General features: G+C 50.2%; 2 protein-coding genes across 2 annotated transcripts in view; both read right to left on the bottom strand.

The window, feature by feature from the left end:
- B3GNT4 (UDP-GlcNAc:betaGal beta-1,3-N-acetylglucosaminyltransferase 4) overlaps positions 1–666 on the bottom strand; it is a 3,183-nt gene extending 2,517 nt beyond the window's left edge. Inside the window, exon 1 of the mRNA XM_014960912.1 lies at positions 311–666. The gene's annotated coding sequence lies outside the window, so the exon portion shown is untranslated. The remainder of the gene's footprint in view (positions 1–310) is intronic.
- LRRC43 (leucine rich repeat containing 43) lies at positions 255–7,182 on the bottom strand. Its single transcript, XM_014961399.1, has 11 exons — positions 6,980–7,182; positions 6,606–6,716; positions 6,328–6,467; positions 5,472–5,710; positions 4,525–4,703; positions 4,021–4,144; positions 3,773–3,912; positions 3,529–3,618; positions 3,173–3,379; positions 2,640–2,727; positions 255–478 (listed from the first exon to the last, which is right to left on the bottom strand). The coding sequence occupies exons 1-11, from the start codon at positions 7,058–7,060 to the stop codon at positions 318–320; spliced, it is 1,560 nt and encodes a 519-aa protein (XP_014816885.1). The 5' UTR covers positions 7,061–7,182; the 3' UTR covers positions 255–317.
- Between the last annotated feature and the right edge of the window lie 5,655 nt (positions 7,183–12,837).

Raw genomic sequence — 12,837 nt, forward strand, 5'->3', positions numbered from 1 at the left:
CAGCCCCACACTGCACCACCACATTGCACACCCAACACCGCACACCTCACCCCCCGCATCGCACAGCCCCACACCACACCACCACATCGTGCACCCCACACCGCACACCTCACCCCCGGCATCGCACACCCCACACCGCACAGCCCCACACCGCACCGCCCACCCTGCACCCCGCATGACTAGCTCCTGCAGAAGCTCAGCAGCAGCCCAATCGCCAGCCCCACGGCAGCTCCCAGCCCCGGCGATTCAGCTGAAGCAGGATCCACGCAGCGTCCCTGTGGGTTTTATTTCCCACTCCCTCTTTTCCTACCGACGTGTTACTGGGTCTTCTCCACTGTCGTGGCCACGCTCTCCTGGCTCTGGCTACTGGCTGCCCAGGGCCACCGAAGCAGCTGCATCTGGAATTGAACCGTCAGCGGCACCGGCTGGAGGTTTTGACCCTCCTCCAGTTCAGCAGTGTCTTTGTTTTTTCTTTTTCCTGTGGAAAGAAGTAAATCTGTCACTGTCTTGACAGAGAAATCACCCACTGCGCGGGGGGGAAATGCCCATCACATTAAGCACTTCCGGGCCTCGAAGGGAAAAAAATCTATTCGAGTATGACTTTAGGTAAAAAGCCCGAAAAGCATCTTTAAGCAGGCAAATGATCTGGGTGAAATTTTGCTTTTTGTTAAGGTCTCCCATAACTCCTAAGACAGAAGAAAGATGCAGAAATACATCATTTTAAGGATCCTGGAAAATCAAGAGTGGGGTAAAATGAGACCTACGTGAGACTACTTCTGAAGACATCCTTCAATGTCCGGGCAAATTGCTTGCTCGGGACAAAGCTTGCTGCCTTTCCTCTTTCAGTTGTCTGGAAGGGATCCCAATTCCTCTGAGAGGACTTATTATTTGTGTGCATTTGCCGACTGAGAGATGCAAATCAGCCTCAGCTCCTGGCTGTGAGAGTGCCAGTCCCCGCCAGGGCTGGGAGCCATCCCCCCTGCCCCGGAGCACAGCCACTACTGCAGCCCCAAGGTGGTGCGTGGGACCCCCCCAGTGATGAGCAAGTGCCAAACGACCATGATTTTGGTGACTCATGGAGCATCCGGGGCTGGCAGACACAGCGTGCAGCGGTGCTCCAGCAGCCCACCTGCCCCCATGGTCTGCCACCGCAGCCACCATCGGGGTGTACTTGTGAGTCACGAGTCACAGCAGAGCACAAGGCCACAGGACACTGACAGCACTGGGTGTGGGGGCAGCTGATTTTTAGGCCCTATCTTTTTGAAATATGCACTCAGTGGCCTCACTGTGCGGCTGGCCAGCCTTCACAGGTGTATGGGGACACCAGACGAAGCACAAGAGTCTAATCAACTCTGGGTTTCCTGCATCAGCAGCAGCTTTCTGTGCAGCCAACACCATCTCCGGCCACACAACCCCCTGCAGAAAGGGTTTGTTCTCACTCAAGCTGAAGAGAAGACCTCTTGCACGCACACTGACCACAGGCACTGGGCTGGAAAGGAAGTAAAAAATAACCACTGCAAAACTTTAGTTTGTTTGACAGCAGCTCCCTGCTTCACCAACAGTCTGAGCAAATATTGCAAATACACATCTTCTTCTGGGGAACAATAATTCAAGGTTTTTTTTTCTTCTTTTCAGGTAGCTGGGAAGGCCTTCAGGCCACCAGGCACAGACACAGCCTGGACTGCAGGGCTCTGAGATCCTCCCCAGAGACGGGCACCTCACCGTGGGTGACAGGGCACAGAAAGGCACCCCAGAGCTCTTGGAGAAGGAGGTTAATTGCTCTCTTAAACCAGCAACCAAATCTGATACCAGAGTGGGGACACGAGGCTCCTTTGGTAGCTCCTTTGGAGGCCTGGCCCGCTCCATGCTCTCCTCGGCCCATGAGCAGCTTTTCAGCATCTCCCTGCTACCCCTGCCCTCCCCCACTTCCTCCTGCTCTGGCGTTACCCTCCGATGTGCTGGCACTGCTATTTTTGTAGTCAAAACAAGATCGCTGGAAAACCTGCAAAAGGCAGCCTGCGGTTTCTCTCCAGCAGTTTAAGCAACGCCGCTGGCTGAGCAGGCTGTGAGCTCTGCACCAGGGAGGCAGGGGACATCCACCAGGGATCCCGGTGGTCTCTTCATGGGTGACAGCAGACCAGGATCTGCTCCCAACCCCGCCACGGGCTGGCTGGGGCACCTGAGTCTCTCTGCACATCTCATCTCTAAACCAGAGGGAACAATAACCCCTTCTGCGAAGTGCTTTGAGATGCGAGTTGGAAATGGATGAGGACCTTATTGTGCATCCCAGACAGTACTCCCCACTGCTGCCCACACCACCAGCCACATTTGGCAGCCAACACAGCGGGCAGCACTTCTCTCACCCAAAAATGTGCTTTGCCCTTCTCCCCTGGCACCCAGAGCCGGTAGGTGTGTGCTGCTCCTGGGACAGCCGGCAGCCCGCCCTCAGTGGGTGTTCAGACACCCATTCAACAAGGTGTCGGGTGCCTGACCCCCCAGCACCCGCAGTCAATGGCTGCATTCACAGCCCGGGGCTCAGGATGTGAGTAAGTGCCCTGGCAGGGCAGCGGGGACCCGCGGCTGCCGCCCGGCTCTTGCACCACACCACCCTCTGCCCAGCCAGCTCCAGCCTCCGTCACCTTTGGCAGACGCCGCGGTTTTCCGGCTGGCCTGATTTTTTTTCTCTGCTTTTGGTTTTTTGCTCTTGTCCTTTTGTTTTTTCCTGTCCTGTGGAGAGAGATGTTTCCACAGTTAGGCTGTGCTGAAACTCACTGCCCGCATTCCGCCCTCTGACAGCCCTCACCATCTGGGTTCTGCCACCGGGATTAAAAGGGCAAAGGAAAGGGGTGAGGAGAAGCAGGAGCACAGTGGTGGGGCTGCTCGGAGAAGAGAATCCAGGGAACAGAAAGCATTGAGAGGAAGCACGAGCATTTCCTTTCATATTCTCAAACGGAAAAATAAACTCATCTATTTCCGTAGGCCCATTAAAAGTAGAAGTTCTTACTGTTAACATCAATATTAAACAACAATACCAGTATTTTTTGGATGGTACTTAGGCAGGATTATTTCAGCCCCATTTTGTGGAGATGGATGGGAGGGATGCCTGGCCCAGCTGCAGGGCAGGACATGCTGAACCCCAGCCTGCAGCCCTGCCCTGGGACACGCTCCTTACCTTCTCCTCCAGACTTGGTGGCTGCAGCGGCTGCTCAGTGACCAGAATCCCAAAGTCACATACAGTTGCCACCAGGTCCTCGGTGGCCAGGAGGGTCTCCAGGGTCACCTGCTGGGTGCCCAGGGTCCTCCGAATGGGAGGGTCACTGCGGAATTCACATGGCTTTGCCTTCTTCTTCTTTTTCTGCTTGTCCCTGGGCTCGGGAACCTGCAGGGCACCAGAACGGGGACAAGCCTCAGTAGAGGGCTGGGGTCCCGTTATCAGACAGCAAGCTAACCCAACCCAGCCCTCATTCCCCCATCATTATTTTTGCAACTCAGATATTATTAGGACATCATTCTCTCCCAGCACACTACCTTGGCACGGTTCTTGTTCTTCCCCCGTCCTGCCTTCCCCTTCGTGACTGCATTTTCTTCTGGATCAGCACGAACAGGCCACGACAGCACCTGCCCGGAGAGAGGAGCTGGTGCTGCAGAGACACCCGAGGACTCAGGCCCAGGGTCACTGTGAACCCAGGCTGCCTCCCAGAGGGAACACAATACCACTGCTGGGCCTCCCAGCAGCTCTTTCCCCTTTCATCCAGCTCTACCACATGCTCACCTTCTCCTCAATGACCGAGACGATGGTTCCAGCCGCCAGGTAGGACTTCAACCCCACTAAGTCCCTGACAGTGTGCTCCTTCCTGTAGCTGCAGTCGATGGTGTCTTCCCAGGGCTTTCCAGGGGTGACAAATACCTTTGCTGTGCAGGGACACAAAAAAAATCTCTGAGGAGAGACGTCTTCTTCCCAAGGACAGGAAGGGCCCCTGGGACATGACCAGTATCAATTAATTTGTAATTTCTCATTACCAGAATGGGCCTTGGGCTCCTCTGTGGCTGCAGGATCCTGTTGGCCTCCTGTTTCTCCTGTGTCCTGAGCAGAGCTGTCCACATCCAGGGTGGCCACTGTGGGACTCTGATGGATTTTTGTTACCTGAAACAAAGAGAGATCTCCTGGCAGCGTACGTCTGGTTGTATTTGCAGGACCAGGGGGCAGAGCTGCTTCCTAAATCCCATTCCCCAGACCACCCTTGCCTTTGGAAGAAGGGCCACCAGTGCCAGGGCAGGGGTCTGCTGCAGGAGAAGGGCTGTAAATGCACTCCCACATGCACAGCAGCGCTGGGATCCCTGAGAGGGACAGGGAATGTGGGCAGTAGGGACCAGGTGTGACCACATGAGAATTCTGTCCCCAGGACTGCTGCCACCCACACCAGGGCCATTACAAATGGTCTCACTCCTCAGCCTGGAGGTGAAGTCCCCCTTGCTGTGACCTGCCACTGTCTGTTGCTTTCAGGAGCTGGGTGAAGCACAAACCTCAGTGCTGCTACCGTCCTCAATCTCCTCGCCTTCTGCAAACTCATATGTCACACAGTAGCTGTAGGTGATCACTGGAGCCTTGGAGCCAACCTCCAGCTGCTGCTGCGTGCTGGGATCAGGGACTCCCTTGATTTCCCCAATGCTCACAACCACTCGTGCTTCATTCCTGATCAGCTCTAGAAGGAAGACAATCTTGCTATGAGGCTGCAGCATGCTCCTTCCAGAGTGAGGAAGGTGCAGAGCAAGTGGAAGCCTCCAGGTTGCCGTGTCCCACCACCTGGCATCCTTTCCTGCCACCCTGTGCTAGCATTGTGACAAGCCACTGCCACACGGGGTCACTCCAAAGCCATGCAAACATCTCTTGACTCCATGGCTTTGCCTCCCTGGTTAGTATTTTAGACTACAAAGAGCAGATCCAGCGCATAAACGCATTGAGTAGGGGCCATCAAGAGGAGCTTCCCACCCCTGGGTGTCCCCAAGCCCCTGCCCTCATCCCAGTCGGGGATGTGCCACGCTGCAGAGGTGGCACTGCTTCCTGCTGGCAGTGCAGCACATGTGAGCATCTTCCCCAGTGGAGATGTTCCTCTTCCAGCTGCTTGAGAGGGAAACTCGTCATCTGAAACCAGATGGCATCTAGAAAGGAAAGATGGGGGCAAATCCTGACAGCGAGGCAGTGCTGAGATTGGGTTGTTCCTGCAATCTTTGGACCTGATTAAGGCTAAAGCTACCTTGATTGCAATTACACTGCTGCACGGTCCTCTGCCTGTCACCCCACTTGTACTGGTGGGATAAAAAGGCACAGAGAAAGATTTCTTTTGAGAAAAGGCAAGAAGAAAGTCAATACTGGATCCAGAGTTTGCCCTGAGGACTCCTACTTCAACCACAATGAAACCACCTACTGAATCACCGGGTCAGCACAGACAGGTTCAAAGGCAAAGGCTCACCTGGCTGCTTTGCCAAACCATGGAACTGGAGCCTCTCGTCAGGTCCTATGTGGATGTCATCGAGGAAGGAGAGCTTGGGCAGGCTGTCCACGAGGAAGCCTCTGTAAGTGGGAATGAGGACCAGTGGGTTCCCTTGGAGCACCAGGACGCGGAGCTTCTGCAGACTGGACAGTTGGGAGACCAGCTCCATCAGATCCGTGAAGTTGTTAAAGCTCAGGTCAAGGGAGACAAGATTTGGCCTAAGGAGAGAACCCAGAGAAGAAGGTTGGGCAAACAGCATTCCTCTGAGGATAGAGAGCTACTGCCCTGAGTTAAAAAAAAAGAAACAAAACCTGTGTTTCCCCAGCACAAACTGGGTCAAACTGGGGAATCCAATGGTACAATCTCAAAGAGGCCAGTTCCAACTTCGTGAGCCATATGCTCCATTGCCAGTCTGCCCCACAACTCAAAACTATGTTCCTTTAGCATCCATTAACCATCCCACTGCACCATCTGGTGATGCAGCCTAAGCTTTAGATCCTTCCCAGGGCAGACTCCCAGGAGGGACTTTGGGAAAGGCATGGAAAAAAGCAGCTGCCCAGGGCCATGGGAACCTGGTAAGCAGGATGTCAAGGCTGTTCCTCAGCTGATCTTCCCTTTCCACACCTTGGCTACAGACCACAACACCCTCTAAGAGTGGGACAGAAGACAGTGAGCAGAGACAGAGGGCTCTGCATCGGCGTTGGGCACAGAGCAAAGAGACAACTCTGCTGAAAGGCTGTAATTTCTCAACATGGGCCACCTTGATGGCTTAAGGTCATCTGTTTGCATCTGCCCACCCCCCTTTTAGGAGCCCGTGTTCAGCCTGTGGTGTTACCAGAAGGTAGCAGTGAGGTACTTGTCCTGCAAAGGGCTGCACAGCCTGTTGTACCCCAGCCCCAAGTGCTGCAGCTCTGGAGGAGGATGAGCGCACAGGTCCTGCAGATCAGCCACAGCGTTGCAGCAGAGCTCCAGGACCTGCCTGGGACAGAGGGAACAACAAACACCCTTTGCAATGAGTTGTTCCTGGCACTCCCTCGAGCTGTTTGGCTTGGATTGCGTTCCCAGATGGGACCTCCTTCCCCATCCTGCCGTCACAAGGCTTTGCTCACTCACCTTCAGTGTCCGGGGCAGGTTGGCTGAGTTTATCCCGCTGATCTTGTTGGTGCTGAGGATGAGCTCCTCCAGCTGATGTAACTGCAACAGACCCTCGTCGACCTCCTCCACCTGCAAAGAGTTGTGTTTGGCCAACGCATCCCTGAGCCACCTCCATGGCCAAGGTGACATGGCCACACAGTGTTGATCCACATGACATAAGTGTAACAGATCAGTGCAACACACTGGGGGCGGGGTGTGTATAAAGTGGCATCTGGGACAACCCTGGGATGGGGAAGGTGTCATCTTCCCAGGATGTTTTCCCTCCCAACATGGAGCCATGGTTTCCTGGCCTGGAGATGGGTAGCTTTACCAGCACCAGCAGCTGCACTTACTCCTTTGTTAACGATCCGCAGGGACCTGAAGAGTTGGAAGACGTTGGAGCCACGGACGAGCTCGGGTGCCAGCACAGCCATCTCCCGCAGGCGCTGGTCCTGGGGGCTGCAGCCCGGCGGCAGGGCCCAGGGGCTGTGTGGGTCACACAGCAGCTCAATCAGAGCCTCGGGGCTCTCCTCACCCAGTGGCACAGTCTCCTCCCGCCCGGCTGGGTCTGTCCCCGGCCCCGGCCGTCCTCTGCGGGGACTCCTGTGTGCATCGAAACGGGACTTGTTCTGTGGAGAGGGAGAGAGGAGAGGCAGTGACAGCCCTACAGACCATAGACCCCCCACAATGTCCCACCGTTGTGCCCCCCTGGCCCTCTACCCAGCTGCCAAGGCCGCAGGGGAAGTCCTGCAGACCCAGGCACCGCAGGTGTTCCCGAAAAGCAGCCGAGAGGCTGCACGGGCCGGGTGCTGCCATCCAGCCTGAGCCTGGAATGGAATTCCCTGTCTCGGCGGAACATGTCCCTGTTGCTAGGAGACGGCAGGGACGCGGGTGCCCTGGAGACAGGGGACCTTGAATATAAGTTCCACCTAAACATGAAGAGGAACTTCTTTCCTGTGAGGGTGGCAGAGCACTGGAACAGGCTGCCCAGGGAGGTGGTGGAGTCTCCTTCTCTGGAGACATTCTAAACCCACCTGGACGAGTCCCTGTGCAACCTGCTCTGGGTGGACCTGCTTTGGCAGAGGGGTTGGAGTAGATGATCTCCAGAGGTCCCTTTCAACCCCATGTGATTCCATGATTCTGTGACCAAGCTCTGCAAGCAGGGACGTGATTCTGTGACCAAGCTCTGCAAGCAGGGACACGGGGCGAGCCTGAGGTGGCACCGAGCTCCCCAGGCTGGGAATAAATCCCTGGTTTTCTGGATCTCCCTCTGGGTTCTGTGGGCTGCTCCCCATCAGGGAAAGACCTGTGACATGGCATTTACCATTTCTCTTATCGACATCCTGAGCGTCACCCAAGTTTCAGGGAGGAAGCAGTCAGGTTCTCAGCCAGCTGTGAAAGCACTGCTCTTCACTAGCGTGGAGGGAGTCACTGCCACGGCAGCGCAAGGCCATCGGAAAACAAAGTTCACAGCTAAAAATACCAGCTCCTACACTTGGAAAAAGTAGATGAGACCTAGGAACAAAAGCCACGGCTCTGTCACAGGTCAGATTCAGGTCTTCACCGCTCTGAGGTTTATTTGCTTTTTCCAGCAATAGGTGTTGAGGCAATGGCTACAAATTCCATTGTAGGGAGCCTACGGAGCCGTCTGTGTCAGCAAAATTTCCCCAAATAAATTGCAGATACTCTGCGGCATCGGGTGGTTACGTGGTGGAAAGCTGAACCACCACTTGGGTTTCACAGGACAGATGCCGATGTGCTCCCTTATCAGCTCAGCAGCTTATCACAGCTGTGTACAGATAGGAAAGGATGTGCAGAGGACACACATGCAGAGACAGCAACATGCCATGGAATGGAATAACCAGGGAAACCGCTATCCTCAGCTCAGGAGAAAATGAAGTCGAATCTTCTAAAAACCTTTGACAAAGCACCACCAGTGGTCAAATCGTGTTTTGTGGAAAAGCCAAGCTGTAAGAATGCTTTCCATTTTACCCCCAAGTAATAACAAAAACCTCAAATAAAAAAAGCATCTGCAAGAACCATTCTTTTCTGGTTCTTCTCCAGCGCTCTGCTGTGCTGTCTGTTGCCTCACGCCGTAGGCCATGATAACTCATTCTCTTTCTTTGCACTATTTAGCACCTGGGAACATGGGTGGTGCAAGAAGAAATGCATCCCCATGTGGGATGGCTGCATCCCTCTGCTCGGCTGGCCAGGGCTCCCTCCCAGCACGGCAGCAGAACCACGTTCAGTTTGTGAATCTCCATTACTGGGGCTTCAAGCAAATAACTGAGGCCTGAAGTTAAGAGGATGGTGGGACCCAAGTGAAACGTGGTACAGGGGAAATGTCTGTTCCAGTTTCAAGCCCCAGGAATCAGTTCAGCCTGAAGAACACTCCTTGTACCAGTCCCAGGCGCTTCAGAAGAGTTAATGCGCACACCAGGCGTTTATATTTTCAGAGACAGATTATTTCACATGGAAAATTTCACACGGAACTGATTGTTTTCACAACAAGTTGTTGTTTCTCGAAAGTTTTCTGGTGACTTGACACACATTCATCCTGGAATCTATGACTACTTTGCAGGAGTATCTTTATCACAGCAGTGGGAAGCACGAGTGTGTAGATGTCACTGGGTATTCACAAAGGTACATTCATAGAGGTCTCCTCTGCCCTCCTTTCTGTCCTGAATTATCAGTAGTTCTGCATGTCCTCTGCTGATCACAGCCTCATTCTTGTAAATCCTAAGAACCATTTTTCTCTGTTTTGGTGAGCATGAGAAATTTTCTGCATTTAGTTACTGGAAACAGAAAACAGCCTCAGGGTTGTTTAGAGAGAAGGGTGATTGAGATGGGGAGGTGGCATCCTGGATATCCTCTGCTGCATGACATGAGGTGGTTACACCTCAGGGACAGGCTCTTACAAACATCCAGAAAAAGGATACACATATGTTGATCTAGAGGCCTGACATGCCTTGCACATAAGCCCCTCATGGCTTTTTCCCTCCCTGCATGAGCCCACTCTTAGATTGACCCTGCAGGAGAAGGCTGCTGGCTTTGGGCACCAATGATGTGCTTCCTGCTCCAACCATGTTTTTTAAAAAAAAGCAAACAGAGTTTATGTTCTAAATCCTACATTTTGGAGAGCCCAAGGATTTAGACGGGGTGGCTAAGCGAAGCATCCTGAACTCCTAGTCAAATAGATGATAAGGGACACTGTGTCAGTTTGAAACTGCATCTAGATCACAATCAGTGAGGACTCAGTTGAACCAACTTTTGATGTAATCTTTCAAAAAAGAAAAAAACCCCAAACTATCACCCACAAAAAAAAAAAAACCAACAAAAATACCCATGGAGGAGCCACTGACGCAAAACCCCACGGTACTTAAATGCAGCTTGGCTGTCCATGTCTACAGCAGTCCAGGCAACAAGCAGCTTGAGCACCAACACCCAACTCACTTTCGGCCAAGTCAGCTGCTCTCCAAGCCCGCCATGAAACGCCAAGCAGGTGGGTGAGCCTTAACGCATCGTAAGGTTGTGCTGGTTGATGTTCATCGCTTGCTGAGCCACGTAACATCTACGCACTTTAGAAATTTAGCACCCTGCACAAAACCAGGAAGTTTTGCAAAAATGATGCAGACTAATTGAGACTAATCATTGTACTCTTTTTTTCCCCCCCCTCTCTCTTCCTTCGAATGCAGAGATCAACAGGTTCACAATCTTCCTCTTCTGTTTGCTGGTTCCTTTGGCCTCCTTGGCACCAACAGCTACCTCAGAAGAAGGAAGGAAAACTACTACAGGACAGATGCAGAAGCATTTTACTACCCAAATAAAGCCCTTAGCATCAGTGATAGAAAGGCAAGCAACGACCTTGTTTAAAAAATATGTAAGTGTACTATTTTGCATTTGCTGTATCCATGTCTGTGGAGAAATCTCTTGAATTATTTCTTTTCTGATAGTCTTTCTAGTATTTTATAATATTTGGGCTATAGAATCACAGAATGATATGGGATTGGAAGGGACCTCTGGACGTCATCCAGCCCAACCCCCCAACATAATGGGGGTAACATATGGGTTAGAACATAAAATAGTCTCTGCTCTCTATTCCATACAGGAAGGAAAGCACTTACGTTGTATTATTTTAGGGCAGAGTTGGAGCAATGTCTGGGGACAGCTGGGGAGAGCTTGGGCAGCTTAGGGCAGAGTTGGAGCAATATCTGGGGACAGCTGGGGAGAGCTTGGGCAGCTTTGCCTCATCTGACCGCTAGCTCCAACCTTCCAGACTAAACACATTGGTCCTTCTCCATCTCCTGGGTCATGCTAGGCTTGAGGCAGGCATCTTTTTGAATCTACCTCCTGGGTGATGCTAGGCTTGAGGCAGGCATCTTTTTGAATGAAACTGGTCAGATCACTGGAAATAGGAAGAGAATTACCTTGCTCTTTGGTCTGATCCTAGTAGTAGAGCAGTCAGAAGCATTTCTGCTGAAAATCCTGCTCAGTCCATCCTTTCCTCAGAGACAATAAACTCAGAGAACTCAATTCCTGGGGAACGCGTTCCCAAGAGTACATTGATAAAAACCAATGTAAACATTTTTCCTGAATCCATTCTTGAAATCAAAACCGCTTCTGCTGAAACAGATGAAAATATGCTCAGGTCAAAGAAAATCTCTTGCAGGAGAAGATTTTGCCCATATGGTAAATTAAAAAAAAAAAAAAAAAAAAAAAATGTAAACATTTTTCCTGAATCCATTCTTGAAATCAAAACCGCTTCTGCTGAAACAGATGAAAATATGCTCAGGTCAAAGAAAATCTCTTGCAGGAGTAGATTTTGCCCATATGGCAAATTTAAAAAAAAAAAAAAAAAAAAAAAAAAAGACTTAGAAAAGCTGAAAACAAAGCCAAGCAGGCTGTTAAGACAGAAAGTACTGGCACAGACAGTGTGCAATACCTACTCGATAAAAGGAGTAGAGGTGTTAATACAGCTATTGAACAATAACAAAATACCTCCAAGCACACAAAAACTGAAAGACTGGTGTGTATGGGCCCAGACATTCAAACACGAAGGAACTACCGGGAAAAGTGTAAAGATTAATAATGTCTCTCTCCTCTTCCTCCCCTCCAGGACGCGTGCAGCTCTGTAACACCCAAAACTCTGCACTGGATAACTGCCGACTCCCAAGCCCAAGACATGGTGAAGAAAATACCTGAATGCCGTGCTTTTGCTGCAGATTGCTGCACTCTCCACATTTTCCACAACATTTTGCAAAACGTGAGAAGCGATATAGAATTAATCTGTGGCAAGAATTTAACTCGGTTGGTCAACGCAAGTATCAATCAGCTAAATGTGACGCTGAGCGAACGAGCCGCGCTTTACACCTGCAAGGACAAGGACCTTCCTCAGATGGATCACAGCCAGGTCCAGAGGATGAAAATAGCACAGAGGAAGACATATATCTGGTGGGTTTTGAAGAAATATGAACAATTTATGCAAAATACAACACAAATATACTCTTGAGCAGAAATGTGATATGCCAGGATGAAAAAAAAATAACTGGAAGATACTAGACGCTTGGCTACATGTGCCCTGGCAGTAGTTAGGTGATTGCTTTGATGCCAGGAACAACATTGATAATGTATTTGCTATTCTACATGTTATAACTACATTATCTAGTTTCATTTAAATTTAATTTAAAGGATGAATGTCTTAAATTATTGAACATATTTATTCTAAAATTATTTATACTGTTTTATTTGCAACAGCGAATAACAAGGATGGACTGATGTAACTCAGGGTGATTTAATTAACCAATCGTGAAATAATTAAGCAAACAGGAAAGCATGATTTCAGTAATTTTAATGTTATTTATATTTTTATCTTGCAATTACTTTTTTCAAAAGAAAAGTTGGTTGTCAGTAGACCGATTTTCTATTTATTTGCTAGTTAATTGTATTTATAAATTTATGTAATACCTCTATTTTAATAAATTTATTTAAGCAATTATATAGTTTACATATATTTATTTAGTTTTTTAACTTTTATATTTTAATAGTGAAAGGGATGCATGATGTATTTGCTACTTAGTAGGTGAATGGCTTTACTCATTTTCTGTCATTGTATTTGGATAAAACCTGGAATTTAAAATAAAATGAAATTAAACTAATAATGGTGGATTCTTTTTTTACTATGTAATTCTTTTTTACAATATTTTTGCACTGA

The sequence above is a fragment of the Calidris pugnax genome, unplaced genomic scaffold, assembly GCF_001431845.1.
Source record: "Calidris pugnax isolate Ruff unplaced genomic scaffold, ASM143184v1 scaffold32, whole genome shotgun sequence".
In the NCBI taxonomy this organism is placed as follows: domain Eukaryota; kingdom Metazoa; phylum Chordata; class Aves; order Charadriiformes; family Scolopacidae; genus Calidris; species Calidris pugnax.